At 42.8% G+C, this 22443-nt stretch overlaps 1 protein-coding gene across 9 annotated transcripts in view; it reads left to right on the forward strand.

Moving 5' to 3' along the window:
* LOC145343915 (protein phosphatase 1 regulatory subunit 12A-like) overlaps positions 1–21421 on the forward strand; it is a 186615-nt gene extending 165194 nt beyond the window's left edge. For 7 of the 9 annotated variants that reach the window (XM_080190438.1, XM_080190439.1, XM_080190446.1 and 4 more), the window contains 7 exons: positions 5473–5532; positions 8197–8213; positions 9117–9246; positions 11648–11752; positions 17550–17600; positions 20018–20068; positions 20161–21421. In XM_080190438.1, coding sequence (XP_080046564.1) covers positions 5473–5532; positions 8197–8213; positions 9117–9246; positions 11648–11752; positions 17550–17600; positions 20018–20068; positions 20161–20247 — 501 coding nt within the window. In that variant the 3' untranslated portion in view covers positions 20248–21421. Of the gene's footprint in view, positions 1–5472; positions 5533–8196; positions 8214–9116; positions 9247–11647; positions 11753–17549; positions 17601–20017; positions 20069–20160 lie in introns of those variants that run through there. The other 2 variants (XM_080190440.1, XR_013886820.1) reach the window with 2 other exon arrangements.
* Positions 21422–22443: the final 1022 nt, after the last annotated feature.

Here is a 22443-nt window from a genome sequence, read left to right on the forward strand (position 1 = left end):
AAGAATGACCAGGGTGAGGTTAGAGTCGGTCAAGGATAGTAGTGGGAACTTGTGCATGCAGTCAGAAAAGATAGAAGAGGCAATGAATGAATACTTTTCTTCAGTGTTTACCAAGGAGAGGGACCATGTTTTTGAGGATGAGAATTTGATACAGGCTGGTAGGATGGAGGAGGTAGATATTCTGAGGGAAGATGTATTAGCAATTTTGAAAAACCTGAGGGTCGATAAGTCCCCTGGGCCAGATGGGGTATATCCTAGGATTCTTTGGGAGGTAAGGGATGAGATTGTAGAGGCTTTGGCTTTGATCTTTGTGTCAAAGATCTGAGATTTGAGGACTGGAGAGTGACAAATGTTGTTCCTCTGTCCAAGAAAGGAAGTAGGAAAGACCCTGGTAATTATAGGCTGGTTAGTCTTACTTCGGTGGTTGGTAAGTTAATGGAAAAGCTCCTGAGGGACAGGATTTATGACCATTTGGAAAGATGTAGCTTAATCTGGGATAGCCAGCACGGATTTATGAAGGGTAAATCTTGCCTTACAAATTTGAATTCTTTGAGGAGGTAACTAAGTGTGTAGATGAAGGTAGAGCAGTTGCTGTCATGTACATGGCTTTTAGTAAGGCGTTTGATAAGGTTCCCCACGGTAGGCTCATGAAGAAAGAGGTGTGGGATAGAGGGAAATTTGGCCGATTGGATAAGTAATTGGTTGCTGGCCTTCATCGCGAGGGGTATTGAATATAAAAGTAGGGAGGTCTTGCTGCGGCTGTATAAGGCATTGGTGAGGCCGCAGCTGGAGTACTGTGTGCAGTTTTGGGCGCCATACTTACGCAAGGATATTTTGGCCTTGGAGGGAGTGCAGAGGAGGTTTACTAGGCTGATGCCGGAGTTGAGGGGGTTGAGCTATGAGGAGAGGCTGAATAGATTAGGCTTGTACTCGTTAGAGTTCAGAAGAATGAGGGGAGATCTCATTGAGACGTATAAGATGATGAATGGGATGGATAGGATAGAGGTGGAGAGACTCCTCCCGCTGAGAAAGGACAGTAGGACTAGGGGGCATAGCCTCAAGATAAAGGGGGGGCGGTTTAGAACAGAGTTGAGGAGGAACTTCTTCACTCAAAGGGTGGTGAATCTGTGGAATTCTTTGCCCGTTGAAGTGGTGGAGGCTGCCTCGCTAAATATTTTTAAGACGCGGGTTGATGGGTTTTTGAAGAGAGAGGGGATTAAGGGTTATGGGGAGAGGGTGGGAATGTGGAACTGAGCCACGACAGATCAGCCATGATCTTATTGAATGGCGGGGCAGGCTCGAAGGGCTAGTTGGCCTACTCCTGCTCCTATTTCTTATGTTCTTATGTTCTCATAGAAGGCAGAGGATGGTGGTAGATGGAAAATTTTCAGACTGGAGACCAGTTACCAGCGGTGTACCACAGGGATCAGTGCCGAGTCCTCTGCTATTTGTGATTTTTATCAATGACTTGGAAGAGGGGGCTGAAGGGTGAGTCAGTAAATTTGCTGATGACACCAAGATTAAAGGAGTAGTGGATGAGATGGAGGGCTGTTGTAGGCTGCAAAGAGACATTAATAGGATGCAGAGCTGGGCCAAAAAGTGGCAGATGGAGTTTAATTCTGATAAGTGCGAGGTGATTCATTTTGGTAGGATAAATTTGAATGCGGATTACAAAGTTAATGGCAGGGTTCTGAGCAAAGTGGAGGAACAGAGAGATCTTGGAGTTCTTTTCCACAGATCTCTGAAGTTTGCAACTCAAGTGGTTCGAGCTGTGAAGAAGGCTGATAGCGTGTTTGCAATTATTAACAGGTGGTTTGAATTTAAGAGCTGTGGGGTTATGGTGCGACTGTACGGGAACCTTGGTGAGACCACATTTGGAATATTGTGTGCAGTTCTAGTCACCTCATATAAGAAGGATGTGGAAGCATCGGAGAGAGTGCAGAGGAGATTTACCATGGTGCTGCCCGGTTTGGAGGATAGGTCTTATGAGGAAAGGTTGAGGGAGCTAGCGCTTTTCCCTTTAGAGTGGAGGAGGATGAGAGGCGACTTAATAGAGGTTTATAAGATGATGAGGGGAGTTGATGCAGCGGACGTTCAGAGACTATTTCCCTGGTGAATGTAGCTGTTCCTAGGGGGATAACCATTAGGTTCATGGTAGGAGATTCAGGAGGGATGTCCGAGGTAGATTCTTTATGCAGAGAGTGGTTGAGGTGTGGAATGCACTACCTGCTGTGATAGTGGAGAGGGACACTTTACGAAATTTCAAGCGGTTAGTGGATAGACACATGGAGCACACCAGAATGATAGGGAGTGGAATAGCTTGATCTTGGTTTCGGACAAAGCTCGGCACAACATCGAGGGCCGAAGGGCCTGTACTGTTCTATGTTCTCTGTTCTTGTTTTTTCAACAATATGCAACTTCTGTATTGCCAAACAACCTTGTTAAGAGTTCAGAAATATTTGAGAGTTTCAGGACTTTAGAGCCAGCAATGGACATATCAAGAGTAAGCTAAGCAGCTACAGAACTACCGATGAGCAACTCAAAACACTGAGGGGAAAACGGCTAATCCTGAAATAACATTCAGGAGGACCTGCCATTAGGAAAGGAAAATAAAGATGAACCCAATGAATCAGTCAAACATTAATTGAAACTTCAAAGATCTAAAGCAAGATTTTGAACAAAAAAAATTAAAATGACAAATTTCAAAAGGCATGGTTAATTTTAGCCAATTTTTTGGACCTATTAGATCAAAATGCCAAAGCTGATAACATAGCCAGTTTTGAACCAGAAGGTAATGGGTTTGAGAACCTATTTAGTCCAACACTGAGGGACTGTGTGTTATCATATTGTGGATGAGATGTTAAATGATTGTTTTGTCTGTGTGCTGATGTGGAGGTAAAAACTTCAATCACACTATTTCTGGTGTCCTGGGTAATATTTCTCCTTCAACTGATCTAGAGTCATAGAGGTTTACTGCGTGGAAACAGGCCCTTCGGCCTAACTTGTCAATGCCACCCTTTTTGTTTAAAACCTCTAAGCTAATCCCAATTGCCCACATTTGGCCCATATCCCTCTATACCCATCTTGCCCATATTCCTCGATACCCATTTTACTCATGTAACTATCTAAATGTTTTTTAAAAGATAAAATTGTACCCCGCCTCTACTACTACCTCTGGCAGCTTGTTCCAGACACTCACAATCCTCTGTGTGAAAAGATTGTCCCTCTGGACACTTTTGTATCTCTCCCCTCTCACCTTAAACCTATGCCCCCTAGTTTTAGACTCCTCTACCTTTGGGAAAAGGTATTGACTATCTACCTTGTCTATGCCCTTCATTATTTTAATTATTAATTATTTAAGTATTATAAAGTCACCCCTCAGCCTCCTACGCTCCACAGAGAAAAGTCTCCAAAGATCAGTCATTGTTTCATTTACTTCCTATTCATGCAATTTACTCATGCAATCTATAATTGTTACATTCACCTGTGCAACAACAAGGATCTCTTCAAAAGTAATTTGCTGGTTGTAAACCATTTTGAAATTCCCTGAGGCCTTGCTGAGTTCCTTCATAAATGCTAATTATCCATTTTATTTTCGGTTTGTCTTTACCTGAAAACCTCAGCCCCTCCCAAGGGCCTGTCCTTGGATTTTAGCATTTTCTGTCACATGCTGTAATTATCCAGCTGAAGGCAGGCTTGACAGTCTGAGCGCTCATGCTTTTCTATTGCCCACAATGCATCTATAGCAGTAAGTACGCTGACGAGGTGAAATACTTCTCTTCAATTTCTTTAGCTAATTTTTCAAAACTATTTGAAGGAAGTTTTATTCAGGCGATGTTTGTCTAAAGTTTATCTTTTAATAAGATAATTACTGCCTTTGTGTGAGAGGGAAAAAAATGTATTTCAAATATGATGAACATTGGAAAGTGCACACATGTTGCAGTTTTTGCTCATTCCTGAATTATAATCGCTGTACATAGTCCAAGCTGAAAGAAATTGTAGGCTTGATTTTACTCTCACTGGCCTGGCAGCAATGTGATATGTTTGAGTTGGATGGCACAGTGGTCAGCAGTGCTGCCTCACGGTGTCAGGGATCCAGGTTCAATTCCCGGTTTGGGTTACAGGCCATGCGGGGTTCATGCATTCTCCCTGTGTCTGTGTGGGTTTCCTCCAGGTGCTCCGTTTTCTTCCCACCGTCCAAAGATATGCAGTTTAGGTGGAGTGGCCTTGCTAAATTGCTCCTTAGTGACAGGGGGACCAGCTAGGGTAAATGCATGAGGTAATGAGGTTATGGGGATAGGGCCTGGGTGGGACTGTGGTTGGTGCAGACTTGATGGGCTGAATGTCATCCTTCTGCACTTTAGGGATTTATGATTCTATACCCCTTCTGGTTTTTTCGATTTGTAGTTTTTTACTTCTGCCATCAACCCTCCCAATGTTCAGGAGCAACTCCACACATTTACAGGCTGTTTATCAGTATTTGTAACCTGTTCCTGATGGAAAATTATACATCTAAAGGGGCTTATTTCTAGGGAGTAGAGAATTGAAAAGCAGGGAAATTGCGTCTAGATCTGTTAATCTTTTGTTGGACCACAGCCCACAGTTCTGACCTCCGTATTATAAAAAGGATATACAAGCTTTAGAGAAGGGACAAAAAATATTCACAAGGATGATCTGCATCTATAACAATCAGGACAGACAGAACAGTTTGGGAAAGCTGAGAGAAGGGTCCAGTAAAGGCCTTTAAGATAATGAAAGGGTTCGATAGGCTGGAATTGGAGAATACATTTCTACTTGTGGTGAACATCAAAACTAGAGGTCATAATTATAGGATAGTCACGAACAGATCCAGAAGGAATTCAGGAGAAAATTTTTCACTCTGAGTGGTAAGGATGTGGAACTTGCTACAACATGGGGTAGTTGAGACAAATAAGATAGATATATTTAAGGTGAGGCAAATGAAGGAATAAGTAATTGAAGAGTGTGCTGTTATGCTGAGAGAAAATGGAGTGGAGGGTGGCTCATGTAGCACATAAATGCCAAAGAAGATTAATGGGCCAAACGGCCTGTTTTTATGCTGTAAATTAATCAAGGCACAAACATCCCCTTTTTTCACAGAAATCTCTTTTACCATTATACAGATTCCAACAGTATTATTGCAGAAATGAAAGTAGAAAATGCTGAATAACTTAGCAGGCCTGACAGCGTCTGTGGAGAGAGAAACAGAGTTAACGTTTCAAGTCCGTATGAGGCTTCTACAGAACTGTTATCTCAGACTTTCTCACTGAATATTGCTGCCAGTTTCGAATGAAAATAATTTAACTAAGTCAGCCATTGAACTCTTTCACTTTATTGCTCACACCTCTCAGAAACTGGAGTGAGCAGACATTGCCTCAGCAAATCAGCTCATGGGTGGGGGAAAAGGGATCTGATTGGGGTCTCCTTGTTTACAAGATTGCTGTTTTCTTCCAGGATGACAATGACCAGGATCAGTCTGATGGCGAGGATGTGGTGGAATCACGGAAGAAGCAGGTATGGATCGAGCAGCCATCTTGGCTGCCCAACTCTGCAGGACAAGACTAACATAAAATATCTATCACGTGTGTGTGAATGGATCACCTGTGTGTTGGCACTGTATGGGGAGAAATCCCTCTCGTATTTTTCATGTCATCAGCTTCTCTGTAGTATAATGGTTATTTTACTGCAACTAGTAATCTGGACTCTTGAGTTCAAATCCCACCACAGCAGCTGGGGAATTTAATTTCATTAGATATATAAATTTAGAATAAAATGTCTGATTATCATAAAATCCCAGCTAATGATTGATGGCCTGTAGACAAGGAAATCCACTCTCCTCGTTTGTCTGGTTTATATGTGATTCCAGCTCCACAACAATATGATTAATTGCTTTCTGAAGTGACCGAACAAACTATTCTGTTTTTATTTTAAGCGGTCAAAAGTCACTAAGAATGAAACCAGAATGGCCACTTGACATTGGCCAGGGTTCCAGACATGACAGTGGTACAAACCCAGCCAACCCTGCAGAGATCTCCTCATTAACATCTGGGGATTTGTGCCAACATTGGCAGATGTTCCCACGGCTAGTCAAGCAATGGCCTGGCTTAATCATACTCACTGAATCATATCTGTCAGCTTTTATCCCAGATTCCTCCACAGGCCATCCCTGAATATTTCCTATCCTGTCAGCAGGACCGACCCACCAGAGGGACTACACAGCAGTATACAATTGGGAGGGAGTGGCCCCAGGAGTCCTCAGCATTGATTCCAGACCCCCTTAAAATTTCACGGTGTTGGGTCAAGCCTGGGTCAGGAAATCTTCCCATTATTGTCGACCATCCCACCCTCAGCTAATGAATTAGCCCTGCAGGGTGAACATCATTTGGAAGAAGTAACATGCTGAGCAAAGGCACTGAATGTGCTCTGGGTGGGGGCTTCAATGCCCATAATCAGGTGTGACTTGGAAGCAACATGACTGACAAGTTCAGAATGATCTGGATGGTTAAGGAATGAATCTGAAGGAAAAACCTTCACCTTGACCTCCGTAATTGACCTGTTATAAATGTATCTGTCCACGACAGTATTGGTAGGAATTTCCACCGCACAGTCCTTGTGGCAATGAAGCTCCATCTTCACATTGAAGATATTGTCCCTTGTGGTGTATGCCTCTACCACGCTGCTAAATGCAATCAATTCAGAACAGATCTAGCAGCTCAAAACTGGGTGTCATGTGGACCATAAGGTGACATGATGGCACAGTGGTTAGCACTGCTGCCTCAAAGCGCCAGGGAACGGGGTCCGAGTCCCGGCTTGGGTCACTGTCTGTGCGGAGTTTCCATGTTCTCCCCGTGTGTGTGGGTTTCCTCCGAATACTCCAGTTTCCTCCCACAGTCCAAAGGTGTGCAGTTAGGTTGATTGGCCGTGCTAAATTCTCCCTCAGTGTACCCGAACAGGCGCTGGAGTGTGGTGACCAGGAGAGTTTCACAGTAACTTCATTGCAGTGTGAATGTAAGCCTGCTTGTGACTAATAAATAAATAAAGTTAAGTAAATAAACTTTAGTGTTGTATCCCACTACAATCAATCAACCATTGCCTGGCATATCCACCAACTCTTACAATCAAACCATGGCATCCACAGTGGTTGACCTGGCACCATAAATAAAAAGGAGGAGGCCATTTCGAGTCTGCATCGACAACAATCTCACCCAGGTCTTATCCCCATAACCCACGTATAAATCCTGCTAATCCCCCTGACACTAAGGAGCAATTTAGTATGGCCAATCCACCTAACTCACACATCTTTGGACTGTGAGAGGAAACCAGAGCACCTGGAGGAAACCCAGACAGACACAGGGAGAACATGCAAACTCTGCACAAACAGTGACCCAAGCTGGGAATTGAACCCAGCTCCCTGGCACTGTGAGGTGGCTGTGCCACCCACTTTCTGTTTTGCTTTCTGATTTCCAGTGTATCCAGTAGTTTGCTTTCATATTATAATTTGGTTGGGGGTTAATGGTGGATTAGCAAGGGTGGCTGCAGGATGGAGCATTGATATTGGTTCTGAATTGATTGTGGTTAATGGAGGACAGGGTTTGGAGGGGAGGTGAGAGAGTATTGGGATAATTAAGACGGAAGGCAAGATAGACCTGAAGGAAAATTCACATGACTGATTGGTTGGATCAGGAATGGAGGCAGGAGCTGCTGCAGTGAGAATATGCACCTTGTATTACAAACAGCTCTGGCCAAGGGTTTGATAAAACTGTGGCAAGAATGAATGAGTTTTTAAAGTATCTGAAATTTGAATAGCCTGCTAACAATGAGAAATCCTTGTCCCATAAATTCACATCGCTTCACTGCCTTTAGGCTAAGATCAAGCCCAAGGTGGAGTGGTAATGCCTTATATTGTCAGCTTGAATCTTGTTTGTGTCTCTTGAGGGGACCATGAATTGGATTTAATTGGATTTTGAATTTGATTTTTGGAGCAAGGAAGGAATGGGTTTGAGTTTGCCTGGTCCACTTTGAGGATTGGTTTTATCATGTTGGAGTAAAGAAATTCAGTTCACATGGAGGCTTTATCCGCCTGGTTATCAATGTATTGTTTCCTGTTCTCAATTTATTTTCAGTGTTCTATTTATTTCTGATTTTGGTCTCATTGTTTCTTTCTTTTTCATTTTTCAGACTGAATATCTAACCAGGTAAGGATTCTGCCTCTTCCCTTTCTCACCCTATCATAACTCAGATTGATTCTGTCCTCATCTAATACCAACGGATGTTCTTCCTGACAGGGTTCACTGGCTCATTTTTCCCTTTCCCTTCCCAAGTGCAGGATCCATAAAATCCCAGCTGCTGCAATGGATGAGATCCATGACTTTTCACAGACCCTGATTAAACAGGATGAGCTAATAGGCACTAAATACTCTCAATTTTCATTATCTTGTGACAGGTTCTTCTCAGTCTGTACTGTTAGGGTCACATTGGATGATATATTTATTACTCAGGAGCCCTTCTGACACAACCAAATTAAAGATCTCCATGTTGGTGATTATTAAGTCTTTATATCAGCACTCAATAAGGGAAAGTCCTACAGAAACCTCAACTGAAGCCTTGAGTTCAGATAATTTTCTAAGCGGCAAGGGATTATTCAGTGGTAGAGCAATGAGCTCTCACTGAGACCCTAATTTTTACAATGCAGCAGAATTATGGCATGTTCAGAATCAAATGGCTGCTTTAACAAGTTAAAAAAAAATGTGTAGAGCAGTCAAGTCCATAATATGATCATGGGCTTGAGAATTTGAGAATTGCCTATATCTAGCATGTGCTGGAGGTGCCAGTGTAAATGGCAGCAGAAGTGGTGCTTTGAAGGTCTATGTTAAAAGGAAAAAGATTTGTGGATGGAATTGGAATACCTTGTGCTTTGTCCATCTTGCTGCAATGAGTTGCTTACCTTGGCAAAGTTTGAGAGACTGTTATTGCACTTTGTACCTGGTGATTGTACTTGCTATTATTTAGCAGTGGTCAAAATGGACTTGAAACTTGGGTTGAAACAGTACAATTTATGTCTGCTACTTTATTTTTGTCTGTGTTTCTGTAACATACAGAGGAGATACCACAGGAAGCAGCCAAAGAAACCTGTCAAACAAAGAAGTGAGTTCGTACCTGGACACTAGCCTACATTCTACTCAAGAACATCAGGCAGAGATTGAAACAGATAGGAGACGCTACAGAAAGGTAAATTTGGATCGCTAACCAGATTTTCATTCAAGATCTAATGTTTATACCCCTTCATTTCCTTGTCCCTGCTTATCTCTGTAAAGTCCTGCACCTTAATAGACCCTTCCAAAACACCCTATTCGTCTAACTGGTGATGTTAATCCCATAGATTAACGTTTGAAAAAAATACTTGAATTTCCAGTGACTAACTTCTAGAAATTGCATGACAAGATTTCAAGTTGTAAGATCTTTTCTGTACCAAACAAATTAAAAGAAACATGCCCTAGTAAGCAATTAATATTCTAATTACAGGAAGGTAACCATATGAGTATTTTCATGTGACCAATAACTCCGCACCGCATACATATACCATACAGCAAGTCATCACAGGATTGATTGGAAAGGTTAAAAGTTAAAAATAATAGGAATAGTTCATAGTCATTCTCCCAGCTTCAAATTGGTTCACATTTCCCTGTTTCATCGAGTCGTAATGTCAAGTGACTGTTGAAATGTGCTTCCCTTAATTTTTGGAAAATTCTTGAATAGACTAACGGAAGTAAGGCCCACTTCAGTGCTCTCCTGGCCTTGACAACAAAAAGTTTCCCAAGTATTTAGATCACCAGGGGATGTGTCTCTTCCACCAGAGACCGCCCTTGTAGCTCAAAAAGGAAGCATATCCTTCCTCTCACTGCTGACCACACCAGCTACAATCTTTTGTCTCTTTGAGACCTCTTCCCTTTCTCCCTCTGTCTAACTAGAGACAGAGGGCCCGATTTTACCATCACGTTGCGCCTGTTTTTGGGCACAAAAACTTGGTAAATTTGGGCGTCAGGCAAGTAGCAGAATCCGCGCCTGCCTTCGTGCCAGTTCACCCTTCACCAACGCCCAAAAATGGCCACGATTGGGACTGTGCGCAAAATGGGCACGACAGCCATTTAAATGCATTTGCATGCATTTAACGTTAATTTAGTGGGCTGCACATCCAACCTTACCAGCACTTCCCCCTTTGCAACTGCGTTCGCCCATCCAGAATCGGCACGAAACAGACATGCTCTGCAAAAATATGATTCGGGCACTCCAGTTAGTGAGCAAGTAAGTGCTGAGTGTCCGTTGGCTCTCTGCTTGAGAGCGGGCTTGGGAATTGGGGAGGGGGGGGCCCGCAATAGGTCTGGCTGGCAGGAGGGCGGGTGGGGAATAAGAGGGTCAGTAATGTTCTGGGGTTGAGGCATTGCTTGTGGGGCCAGCGGAGACATTAACTGGTCTGGGAGTGATGTGCCAAGGGAGCCGCATTCTATCGTTTTTTTCTGCACTTGTGCAATTGGATGCACTGATCGGAGCTGCAGGATTTTGGGCACATTATGACCTGCCCACAGGCTTCTGCAGCTCAACTTGGAATTGCTGATATTTTTTCAGGCAGAGTGCATATGGGGTCGCCTGAGAACAGGTCTAAAAGTCGGATCTGAAACACTCCCAGTTTCAAGTCTGTCCAGCACTAGAATCAAAATGTTAAAATTGGGGCCAGAGAGTCTGTCCACAGTCAGCATAGCTGCTCTTGCCTTTGCTTTTGGATATAAAATATAGCACATGTACACTGATAGCTTTTGACCTGATCCCCTCACCCTGGCACATGGTACTGAAGCCACAAGAGGCTTGTTCAGTAGAATGCAGAGCAAATTTCATGACCCTCCTCATTCCTCCATTTTATCTTGCAGTAAAGAGACGTCCAAAAGCATAATCATCTTCCAAAACCTTACATTTGTAATAGTGGCCTTTTTATTTACTAATCCTGTTGTGCTGAGCTTCCCCATCCTTGAGGATAGGAATATTTGTGGAGCCACTGCCTCCTGTTTGTTATTTAATTGCCCACCACCACTCATGACTATCTGTGGTAGGACTGCGGAGCTTTAATCTGACCCATTGGCTGTGGGATTACCGTGTCGCTTCTGCTGTTTGGCTTGTAGCTTCACCAGGTTGACATCTTATTTTTAGGTCTGCCTGATGATGTTCCTGGCATGGTCTTCCTGCACTCTTCACTGAGCCAGGTTTGATCTTCAACTTTAAACTAGGTGCTGGAGCAAATGTGATGGCTTTATCAGAAAATGAATTGTGATTACCAACACAATTCTGGAAGAAAGGTTACAGGCAACACTCCAGTACAAAGGTTTAACTTTTCCCAAGTTAAATGTTTCTTACACAGTTTTCTTTTCCATCATAAATCTAACTTAATCTCCATATGCTGATCACCGTTACCAAGGTATATCCTGACTCTGTTCTGGCCCATCAGTTCCTGTTGTCACTATCGGTTCCTCTAATATTTCTGTTTGGGTGAACTCCTTGACATTATTTCGAGTGGTGTTGCTGATCAGAGATGTTGCTAGGAAAGTACTGAAGCTGTTGTCTCTGCCCTCCTTGGTAACAGCTGTATGAAGAGCTTCAAAGAAAGAATGTCCAGTTGAGAGACCAGCTGCAGGAGGTGCAACTGCAAATCACACAGACAAAGCTGGAGTTGGAGAAGGCCACGCAGGTAAGTAACGTTTGAAAGATCCTCTGAAGATGCAGCCTTTTGAGTGCTCAGTCAAGTTAATTGTCAAATTAATGCAGCAACAATTGGATTAGAGAGAAATTGGGAAAATTGTAGAGTCCTCACAATTAGAGGTAATTAGTTTGCAGCACCATTTGCAATTATTCTACGGCTGTTTACACAGTTTTGATGTTTCTTGTGCAAGATCACAATTTATGTCCAACCTCTTCCATTTGAAGGGCATACAACATTTGCACCATATGTTCGTAAGCAGCTTCCTTTTCTGAGAGCGCTCCAGTAGCAGTGTTGCGGGAGGTGATCAAGAGAAGGTGTGCTATTTTTAACGGAGGACAGTAGCTTGCTGTCTGGACTCTTTGGGGAAAGTTGGCTAAACAGGGGGATGCAATTTCTTCAATTATAAAGGCCAACCTGCCAGATGTGGAAGAAATTCAACGCATGATATCTGTTACTTACATTTGATGCTATACTCATCCCCACAGTATTTTACATAAGAACATAAGAACATAAGAAATAGGAGCAGGAGCAGGAGTAGGCCATCTAGCCCTTCGAGCCTGCCCCGCCATTCAATAAGATCATGGCTGATCTGTTGTGGCTCAGTTCCACTTTCCCGCCCTCTCCCCATTACCCTTAATCCCCTCTCTTATCAAGAACCCATCAACCCGCTTCTTAAAGATATTTAGCGAGGCAGCCTCCACCACTTCAACGGGCAGAGAATTCCAGAGATTCACCACCCTTTGAGTGAAGAAGTTCCTCCTCAACTCTGTTCTAAACCGCCTCCCCTTTATCTTGAGGCTGTGCCCCCTAGTCCTACTGTCTTTTTTGAGCGGGAAGAGTCTCTCCACCTCTATCCTATCCATCCCATTCATCATCTTATACGTCTCAATGAGATCTCCCCTCATTCTTCTAAACTCTAACGAGTACAAGCCTAGTTTATTCAGCCTCTCCTCATAGCTCAATCCCCTCAACTCCTATCCACATTCACGGACTGCCTCTAATCAATGTGCCTTGTATGAAAAGAGGTGTGTCCTTTCTTACTCTTGGAATGTGCATCACAAGTAAACAATTCAGTGGCAAGCTTTCGTGAGTTTAAAATAAAGGACGTTATTTATTCCCACACACTTACTCCAAATCGGCATAATGCCACACATGCGCATACACAGTACAGATAAAGACCATGCGTTTTCACAGATTGCAGTTAATTCAGTCTCTGATTTATGATTTTTATTGTCTCTCAGGCTTGTGGCTTCTTGAATGGATTTGATGATCTAAAGCTGAAATGAGGGTGTGTTTAAAAAAAAGGGTTCACAGTAGGTTATGAGATTTTCTGGAGTGAAATATGTAGGAGGTTGCTTCTCAGGTTAACTCTGAAACTGGAACAGGTTAAGTATTTGAACAGCATGATTACTTGCTCAGGAACAACCACTCTGAAGGAAGATAATAGAGCAGGGAGCAGTGGGTGAGCTACAGCACAAGTGAACATAAGAACTAGGAGCAGGAGCAGGCCATCTGGCCCCTCGAGCCTGCTCTGCCATTTAATAAGGTCATGGCTGATCTTTTTGTGGACCTAGCTCCACTTACCCACCTGCTCACCATAACCCTTAATTCCTTTACTGTTCAAAAATGTATTTATCCTTGCCTTAAAAATATTCAATGAGGTAGCCTCAACTGCTTCACTGGGCAGGGAATTCCACAGATTCACAATCCTTCGTGAAGAAGTTCCTCAGTCCTAAATCTGCTTCCCCTTATTTTGAGGCTACGCCCCCTAGTTCTAGTTTCATCTGCCAGTGGAAACTATTTCCCTGCTTCTATCTTATCTATTCCCTTCGTAATCTTATATGTTTCTACAGGATCTCCCCTCATTCTTCTGAGTTCCAATGAGTATAGACCCAGTCTACTCAGTCTCTCCTCATAAGCCAAACCTCTCAACTCTGGAATCAACCTAGTGAAACTCTTCTGTACCCCCTCCAGTGTCAGTATATCCTTTCTTAAGTAAGGAGACCAAAACTGTACACGGTACTCCAGGTGTGGCCTCACCAGCACCTTATACAGCTGCAACATAATCTCGCTGTTTTTAAACTCCATCCTTCTAGCAATAAAGGACAAAATTCCATTTACCTTCTTAATTACCTGCTGTATCTGCAAACCAACTCCTTGAGATTCCTGCACAAGAACACCCAGGTCCCTCTGTACAGTAGCATGCTGCAATTTTTTACCATTTAAATAATAGTCCATTTTTCTGTTATTCGTACCAAAATGGATAATCACATATTTACCAACATTGTACTCCATCTGCCAGACCCGCGCCCACTCACTTAGACTATCTATATCCCTTTGCAGATTTTCAGGGTCCTCTGCACACTTTGCTCTGTCATGCATCTTGCGTCATCTGCCAATTTTGACACACTACACTTGGTCCCCAACTCCAAATCATCGATGTAAATTGTAAACAATTGTAGTCCCAACACTGACCCCTGAGGCACACCACGAGTCACTGATTGCCAACCAGAAAAACACCCATTTACCCCCACTTTTTGGTTTCTGTTAGTTAACCAATCCTCTATCCATGCTAATACATTACCAGCAACTCCATGCACCTTTATCTTATGTAACAGTCTTTGGTGCAGAACCTTGTCAAATGCCTTCTGGAAATCCAGATACATCACACAGGTTCCCCATTGTCCACTGCGCATGTAATTGTTCTCAAAGAATTCCACCAGATTAGTCAAACATGACCTTCCCTTCATGATGTGAAGAGGAGTAGGAAGTAGAATGGAATGTTTGCTCAAAGATGACCTTTATACTGTTCCAGAATTTCTGCCACCCAGCAATATAGGAGAGTTGTTTTGTGAGCATCATTAGTTCACTGAGACCTTTACATAGAACCATGCAAAGTCTGACAACTACATTGGTGAATTCCCCCATTTGCCAGTGGTTTACCTTCATCATGGAATTGCAATCTGCTCTGGAATGTGTGGAATCTCTAGAATTTTAAGAAATCATCAGGAGTAATGTAACCTTGGAGATATCGGGCTCTCATTTTTTTGAAATATTCTCATCAGGTTCCAAAACTGAGGGTTAACCTGGACATCATCTTAACATAATTCTGAATGTAATTCTGCAGACATATTACAGTTACGAAGTGAGTTCTTATCAGTTCCTCCTCATCCTTAGCCCATAACCATTCCACTTTGAGGAGGTCACAGTTTCTGAAGACGAGCAAAACTAGTGATGCTAACCATTACTTGGATATGTAACCCTCCTGAGGGAGGTAACAAGCTCAGAGCCCTTAACGAAAGGTAGCAGAATTATTAAGATACCCACTTCATACATTGTCACCAAGGGGAGACACTGGAAAAACGAATGCCTGCAAAACCGGGAAGTCCTCCAATCTCCGCCCCCAAACCTGGGGAGTCATCCAGCTCCTCCCCCAAGCCCAGGGAGTTCTCCAGCCCCACCTCCTGGCCAGGGAGACCTCCAGACTCACCAACTAGCCTGGGGAATCTTCCAAACTCAAGATTCCAGCCCAAAAAGTCATCCAGCTCCACCCACCCCCAGAAAGTCCTCAAACTCCACCCTCAAGTCAGGAAAATCCTCGAGCCCCACTCCCAGCTCAGAAAGTCCTCCAGCCCTTCCCCCTGGTTTGGAAAGTCCTCCAGCCATGCCCCCCAACACAGGGAGTCCTCCAGCCCCATTCCTTGATGTTGGAGTTTCATTTAAACCTATAACCAAATGTACTCTTATGGTGAATGCTATATAGTTTGGAATCACCATATAGCATTGTTCTGGTATGAAAGTTCAAGGAAGTTTTGTTCACAACACTTATGATGGGGCTTATGGTGAGGAACTTGAAAATTTTAACTGAATTGTTCTTCAGTTATCACTGATGGATTTCCCAAGCAGACTTAGTTGGAATCAGAAAATCCATAGGATCTGGCTCATCTCTCTGTCCTCTTTGGTATCCTCTCTTATTCTCATGACCTTCCTCATACAGCCAAGTTATGCAGAAAATGACTATAATTGTATCGAGCTTGTGACCTGCCCAGAAGCACCCCTTTCTCAGATTCGTAGAAAATGTTGCATTGATCGATTGAGCAGACCAGTCGTGTGTTCTGTTCGACTCCTAGCACAGTTACCTGACTTGTTCTACTTTCTCTGTATTACTGTCCTGGATTGAACGTTGGTGTCATCAGCCAAGGATCACAAGCTGCCTTTGGTTGCCATGGATACATCCATCGACAAACCACTTGGAAGTAATATCAAAATACTATGGATGCTAGAAATCTGAAATAAAAACAGAAACTGCTTCAAATGCTCAGCAGGTGAGGCAGCATCTGTGGAGAGAGAAACAGTTAAGATTTCAGTTTGATGACATTTCGTCAAGACACTGATGAACTCAATTCTGATGAAAATTCAATAACCTGAAATGTTAACTTTGTTTTTCTCTCCTGCTATGAACCTGCTGAATATTTCCTGCATTTTCAATTTCTGTTTTAAACCTTGAAATAAGAATGAGCCTGGTATGTACTGATGTAGAGTGATACATAGTGGCAGCATCCAGGATACCTAGCATCCATCAACATGACCCAGTTCTAATGAAACCTGTGTGTTAATAAATGCGATGCCTTTCTTTTCCCAGAAGCTATTGGAATGAGTTCATGTAGGTGGAATCTGTCATTTTTTTGTTGAATTTAAAGTTAATTTATTAGTCATAAGTAAGGCTTACATTAACACTGCAATGAAGTTACTGTGAAATTCCCCTAGTTGCCTCACTCCGGTGCCTGTTCGGATCAGTGCACCTAACCAGCATGTCTTTCGGACTGTGAGAAACTCTCACAGACATGGGGAGAACGTGCAAACTCCACAGAGTGACACAAGCCAGGAATTGAACCTTGGTCTCTGGCGCAGTGAGGCAGCAGTGCTTGCCACTGTGCCACCCAGTTTTTGATGTTTGCGAGAGCTTCCTGTGCTTCAATTGGCTGCTGCATTTCCTACATTGCAACAGTTGCTACTTCAATTGATTTTGGGACATCCTGACATCATGAAAGGTGCTAAATAAATAGTTGGCTTTCTTTTCCCCCCTTTCTGTTCATGTTTGTCTCCTTTGGACAAGTTATGAAGTCAAACAATGTCCTTTCACATGCTGGGTGTAGCAGTGCTCCTTGTGTACAGGCTATAAGGCAAGTAGATCTGATGAAGACCTCTGCGCCATTGGTTTCCTCTCTTGTACACCTATTCCATGCATATCCATCAGAGAACCGACAATACTCTCTGCCTTCACACACACACACACACACACACACACACACACATACACCCCAGCCCCACCACCCACCATGTATTAAAAAGAGTTGACTCTGCTCTCGTGCTGAGATTGTCTAGTGGTGTTGTCACTGGGCCAGTAATCCAGCAACCTGGAATAATGTGGTTCTAATCCCACCACACCAGATGGTGAAATTTGAATTCAATAAAAAAAGAATTCTGGAATTAAAAGTCAAATGCTGACCATGAAACCATTGTCGATTGTTGTAAAAACCCTCCGTCCTTTTGGGGAAGGGAATCTGCCATCCTTACCTGGTCTGGCCTACATGTGACTCCAGGCCCACAACAGTGTGGTGGTTGACTCTTAAACGGTCTCTGAAAATGGCCTAGCAAGCCACTCAGTTCACGGGCAACTAGGGATGGGCAATAAATACTGGCCCAGCCAGTGACGCCCACACCCCCTGAACAATTTTTTTTAAATTGCAACATTTTTCTGACTATTTGTGTTTTATTTTGATAGATGCAAGAAAGATTTGCAGACAGGACTGCCCACCTGGAGATGGAGAAGAAAGTAAGTACAAGATCTCCAAATTAATTCTGGGATGGGTATAAAGCACAAATAATCCTGGGAATGGGCACAGGGTGATGGATAATATCGACAATTAGTCATTCTGTGAACAATACAAGAGTTTAAGGTTGTGTTAAGAATGACAATAAAGAAACAAAAACAAAATATTATGAATGCTGGAAATCTAAAATTGAAACAAAATGCTGGAAATACTCTGCAGGTCAGGTAGCATCTGTGGAGAGAGTGAAACATTTCAGGTTGATGATCTTTCATCATAACTATGAGAATAGAGAATGTTGACTATGAGTTAGTTTCCAATCCACATTAGAAACTGAAACAGCTGTATAAATACTATTGCAGTAAGAAGTCTCACAACACCAGGTTAAAGTCCAACCAGTTTATTTGATAGTAAACCCACAAGCTTTCGGAAACGCTGTTCTTACTGTGTTTACCCCTGTCCAACGCTGGCATCTCCACATCATAAATACTATTGCCACAGGTGCAGAGGTTGGGAATTCTGCAGTGAGTAACTTACTTTTTGACTCCCCAAAGCCTGTCCACTATCTAGTCAAGAGTGTGGAAGAATACCCTCCATTTGCCTGAATGAGTGCAACTCCAACAACACTCAAGAAGCCATCCAGGGCAAAGCAGCCCATCTGATCAGCAATCTTTCCACCATCTTACACATTCACTCTCTCCTCCGCCAGCCCAAAGTAGAAGTTGTGTACACCATCTCCAAGATGCACTACAGCAACTCACCAAGACTCCTTCAACAACACCTTCCAAACCTGCGATTCTGCCAATAAAAGGACAAAGATGGCAGCCGTTTGGGAACACCACCTGTTGCATATTCCACACCAAGTTACACACCATCCTTCATTATATCTCCATTGCTTCATTGCAGCCAGGTCAAAACACTGGAACTCCCTCCCCAACAGCACTATGGGTGCGCCTACACCACATGGACTGCAGTAGTTCAAGAAGGTGATTCACCATCACCTTCTCAAGGACAATTCGGAGTGGACAATAATTTCTTACTGTACTAGTGACACTCACATCCCAAGAAAGAATGGAAAAGGACAAGCAGGCCGAAAGAGCGTCTGCTGAAGAATTTTAGATTAATTAGATAATGGGAGATGCCATTTTATATTGAGACAGGCTAAGAAGTTGCTTATTGATTGCAGTCTCTGGACAAACATCAAAGTTGACGTTTTAATTCCTGAGGAGCTTTTCTTAAACGTTGGCAAATTCACAGCCTATAAATTCATCAAAACTTTTACTGTGAAGAGAAATGGTTAAAAGATTCTGAAACAAGCATTATGTTCGAGGAATTGAAGGATAGGGCAGAGAGGAGGTGGATGTTTTTTAGATTTGCATGTTATAATGAATGGTGTACCTCATTCTTCATATACCTAAATGATTTGGACATGGGAATAATCTATAAACTGGCAAATTACTCTAAGTTAGGAAACCTAGCAAAAGACAATAAAAAATGCACAAGGGCATAGGTGGGTAAGAAGTGCAATTCAACGAAGAAAAATGTGAAGCAGAGCATTTTGAGAGAATAAGTATATCTTGATTGATAATGTTCTGAGAGTGGAGAAACAAAGTGGTGTAGGTCGTTAAAGGCATTGTGGGTCTGGAGTCATATGTAGGCCAGACCAGGCAAGAATGGCAGATTTCCTTCCCTGAAACTAGCTTTTCATTTCTAGATTTATTAATTGAATTTAAATTCCGCCAGCTGCCCTGATAGGATATGAACCTATGTCCCCAAAGGTTTAGCATGGGCCTCTGGATTACTAATGCAATGGCATCACTGCTACGCCACCGTCTTCCCCCAGTTTATACATTGAGGATCTAAACATCAAAGTGAGGGATTGATATTGAATTTGTACAAGGAATTGAGTAAGGCCACAGTTAAGTGTAATGTGTGCAGTTCTGGGCATCCTGTTCTGAAAAGAAATTGTAGAAAAGGAACATCAAAGATTCACCACAATAATAGTCAAAAGAGGTGTTTTGATGTAAAGAGGGAGTGGAAGATATCTTGGTGGAATCCCTGTTGGGTGATCAAGATGATCGAGTGCAAACCAGGATAGTTCTTTTCCATTGGTTGATACGGGTGGGTTTAGATTAAGGATTATTAATAGACAAATGAAGGGAGATGTTAGAAATATGCAATACTGACCACAGGTGGCTGTCAAGACAGAAACTGGAGGCAGTTTGGAGGGAAATTGGATAAGTATTTGAAAGAAATATATAAATGTTATAGGCAGAAGAATGGCAATCGAATAGATAATTCCAATTAAAGATCTGGCATCACACAAAGATGCGATGAGCTTGAAGAGCTTTTATTTCTACAATGCTGCATATTGACTCTATGCAATTCATGCCTCTGTATTGATTCAGATTTCTCTTAACAGGAGCAGAAGGCTTTAGAAAGAAGAATTTCAGAACTTGAGGAAGAATTAAAGGTTTGAGGCTTTTCTTCCTGTCGCATGTTTGCTCTGAAACAATAGAAGTCTTATTAATGTTCAATACCCTAAACATTTTAACCTCAATTCAGGTTTTAACAGATTTGCGAGCTGACAATCAGAGACTGAAAGACGAGAATGGCGCACTGATTCGTGTCATCAGCAAACTCTCCAAGTAACTGGCCTTCACTTCAACACTTGCACAAAGCTTTCTGGAGTGATGGGATGTACTGCCACTGGTCTCCATGCCTAGACGCTTGCCTCACTCTCTCTATTTGGAGGGTATGCTAATCAAGCCACGCCTATTGCTGTTACAGTAGCACCAGGACAACTGCCCCTGGGTGATTTGGAAAGGCATGTTCATTGAACTGCATAAGCCTTGCTTGTAACCGGTACCAGTATAGACACGCAGCTGAGGAACAGCACTGCTGTGAGGAATGGTTATAATGGGAGCCCATGATGACTACAACTCAGCACACAAGGCCACTCTTCATTCACATGACTTTGGTGATGAGGGCACTTTGCTCCGCCCTTGTGGTTCATTGAAAAAAATGGATGCTTCACTGATTTGTTGGAGAGACAGAGTAAGCCAGTTTGCTTGGCAGACTCTTCATCTTGGGTTGCTTTAGAAGGGAACAGAACAGAACGCATCCTAAAGCCATTTTTTTTTTTAATGACTCCAGTATTCTTTTGATCATCTGCCAAAATGACATGTAGCAAAAGCTTCATCAATTCCTACATAGCACACGCCACTTAAGATTCCCACTTCAACATTCTCTTTTGCAGGTTGTTTTATCAGAACAATGAACTGAAAAAGGGTGGTTAAGACCTCACACTCTTGCCTGGCACGCTTAGCCTCCCAAAAGCTAAGCGATGCGCGTAGATTCATGACCCAGTCTGCAAAGAATTTCGCTGGTTCTTAGCACTGCTACATTCAAGAGGGGCAGTAAAGAAAGAGAAAGACAGCTATAGAGGATTACTGTTCAACATGAGGGGATAGAATGCAGGCACTGGTAACGTATGCAGTGAGGTATAGTTAAAAATAGCTGGAACATCAGAGTCATTGTTTAGATTTTGGTATGTGGGTGTTAGCTAACACTGGCTTGTCTGAGCAGCAACTGCTGAACGAACCATCCTAACATGGAGAGATTGTGAAGCGTGTCACACTGTCATCACAGACAGGCAGAGCTGCTGCTGCTGCTGCTTATCAAGACTAGCTAATTTTTGAGGGGAGGTAGAAAGGGTTAAAAGCTGTACGTACGGTGTACAGGCAGAGTTTTTTTACTGAGCTCAGCTTGCAAACTCTGCGGGTTAGAATTGCACTAATTTTTTTCTGCCCCCCCCCCCCCCCCCCCCCCCAGCAGTATTTTTTGGTGTCTAATCTCTTCCCCCTTTCTAAGGTAGCTGCCCCCTCCTTCCCCCATTTTAAAATCTCTTTTCTGCCCCTCTCTTGCCAAAATTAAATCTCAGGTCTTTCCTGTACCCCCCCCAAAAAAAGCAATTGTATACAATCAGCACTTTCCACTTTCCTTGCCAAGGGAAAATAAAATAGCAGTATGAGCAATATAAACATAGCAGTCAGAATGTAAAGTGCTGCAATACCAAAGAAGTATCTATGTTTACAATGAGGGAGTATGTCTTACAGATCCTCTTAGAATACAGCCGACCATTACTGGTGCTGACATAAAAACTCTGACATGTGGTGCTTTTTTCAAACAAATCTTTAGATCATTACGGCTAGTAAGATAGATGAGCTTTCTATAGCACCTTTCCACTTTCCTCAAGAACAGCTGAAAATACAATAATTATTGTTGAAGGCACAGGAAGATGCCAAAAGATTAAGCAGAGAATTGACCAGCTAATCTGCTTATCGTGTTGGTTGAGGAAAGAACAATCGATCAGGGCACCAGAAAGGAGTAGTACCCTGCTCCTCTTTGACAAATACCATGGGATCTTAATCTTTGCCAGTTCGAGTGGAATGAACAACCATGTGCTTGATTGAACCTCTTGCGCTGAGCATGGCTCCTTGACAGTGCAGCACTCCGCCAATACTGCACCAGACTGGCAGCCTATATTCTCCGGGGCTAGACCTCAAAATCTTCTGACGCAGACAACGCTCTCAATTGAGCCAAGCTGACACTTGAGAAGTGGAACAAAGCGAGACAATTTTCTTTAAATATGTAAATATCCGTGATAGGAATTTAGTGGTCTGTTATCCAAACTGATGGCTGAGTTTCTGCAATACTAGGCCTCACTTCTGCTGGAGGTTTCAACCTAACTGGTATGGTGATTTGCTTAGAATGGTCAGGAATTCCAGTCAAAAGATTGAAGTTAAAATCTGGTCAAGGATATAATTGTCTAAATCCTTCCTTTTG

Source organism: Carcharhinus amblyrhynchos, chromosome 6, assembly GCF_965287045.1.
Source record: "Carcharhinus amblyrhynchos chromosome 6, sCarAmb.v2.hapA, whole genome shotgun sequence".
NCBI classification, from domain to species: Eukaryota; Metazoa; Chordata; class Chondrichthyes; order Carcharhiniformes; family Carcharhinidae; genus Carcharhinus; species Carcharhinus amblyrhynchos.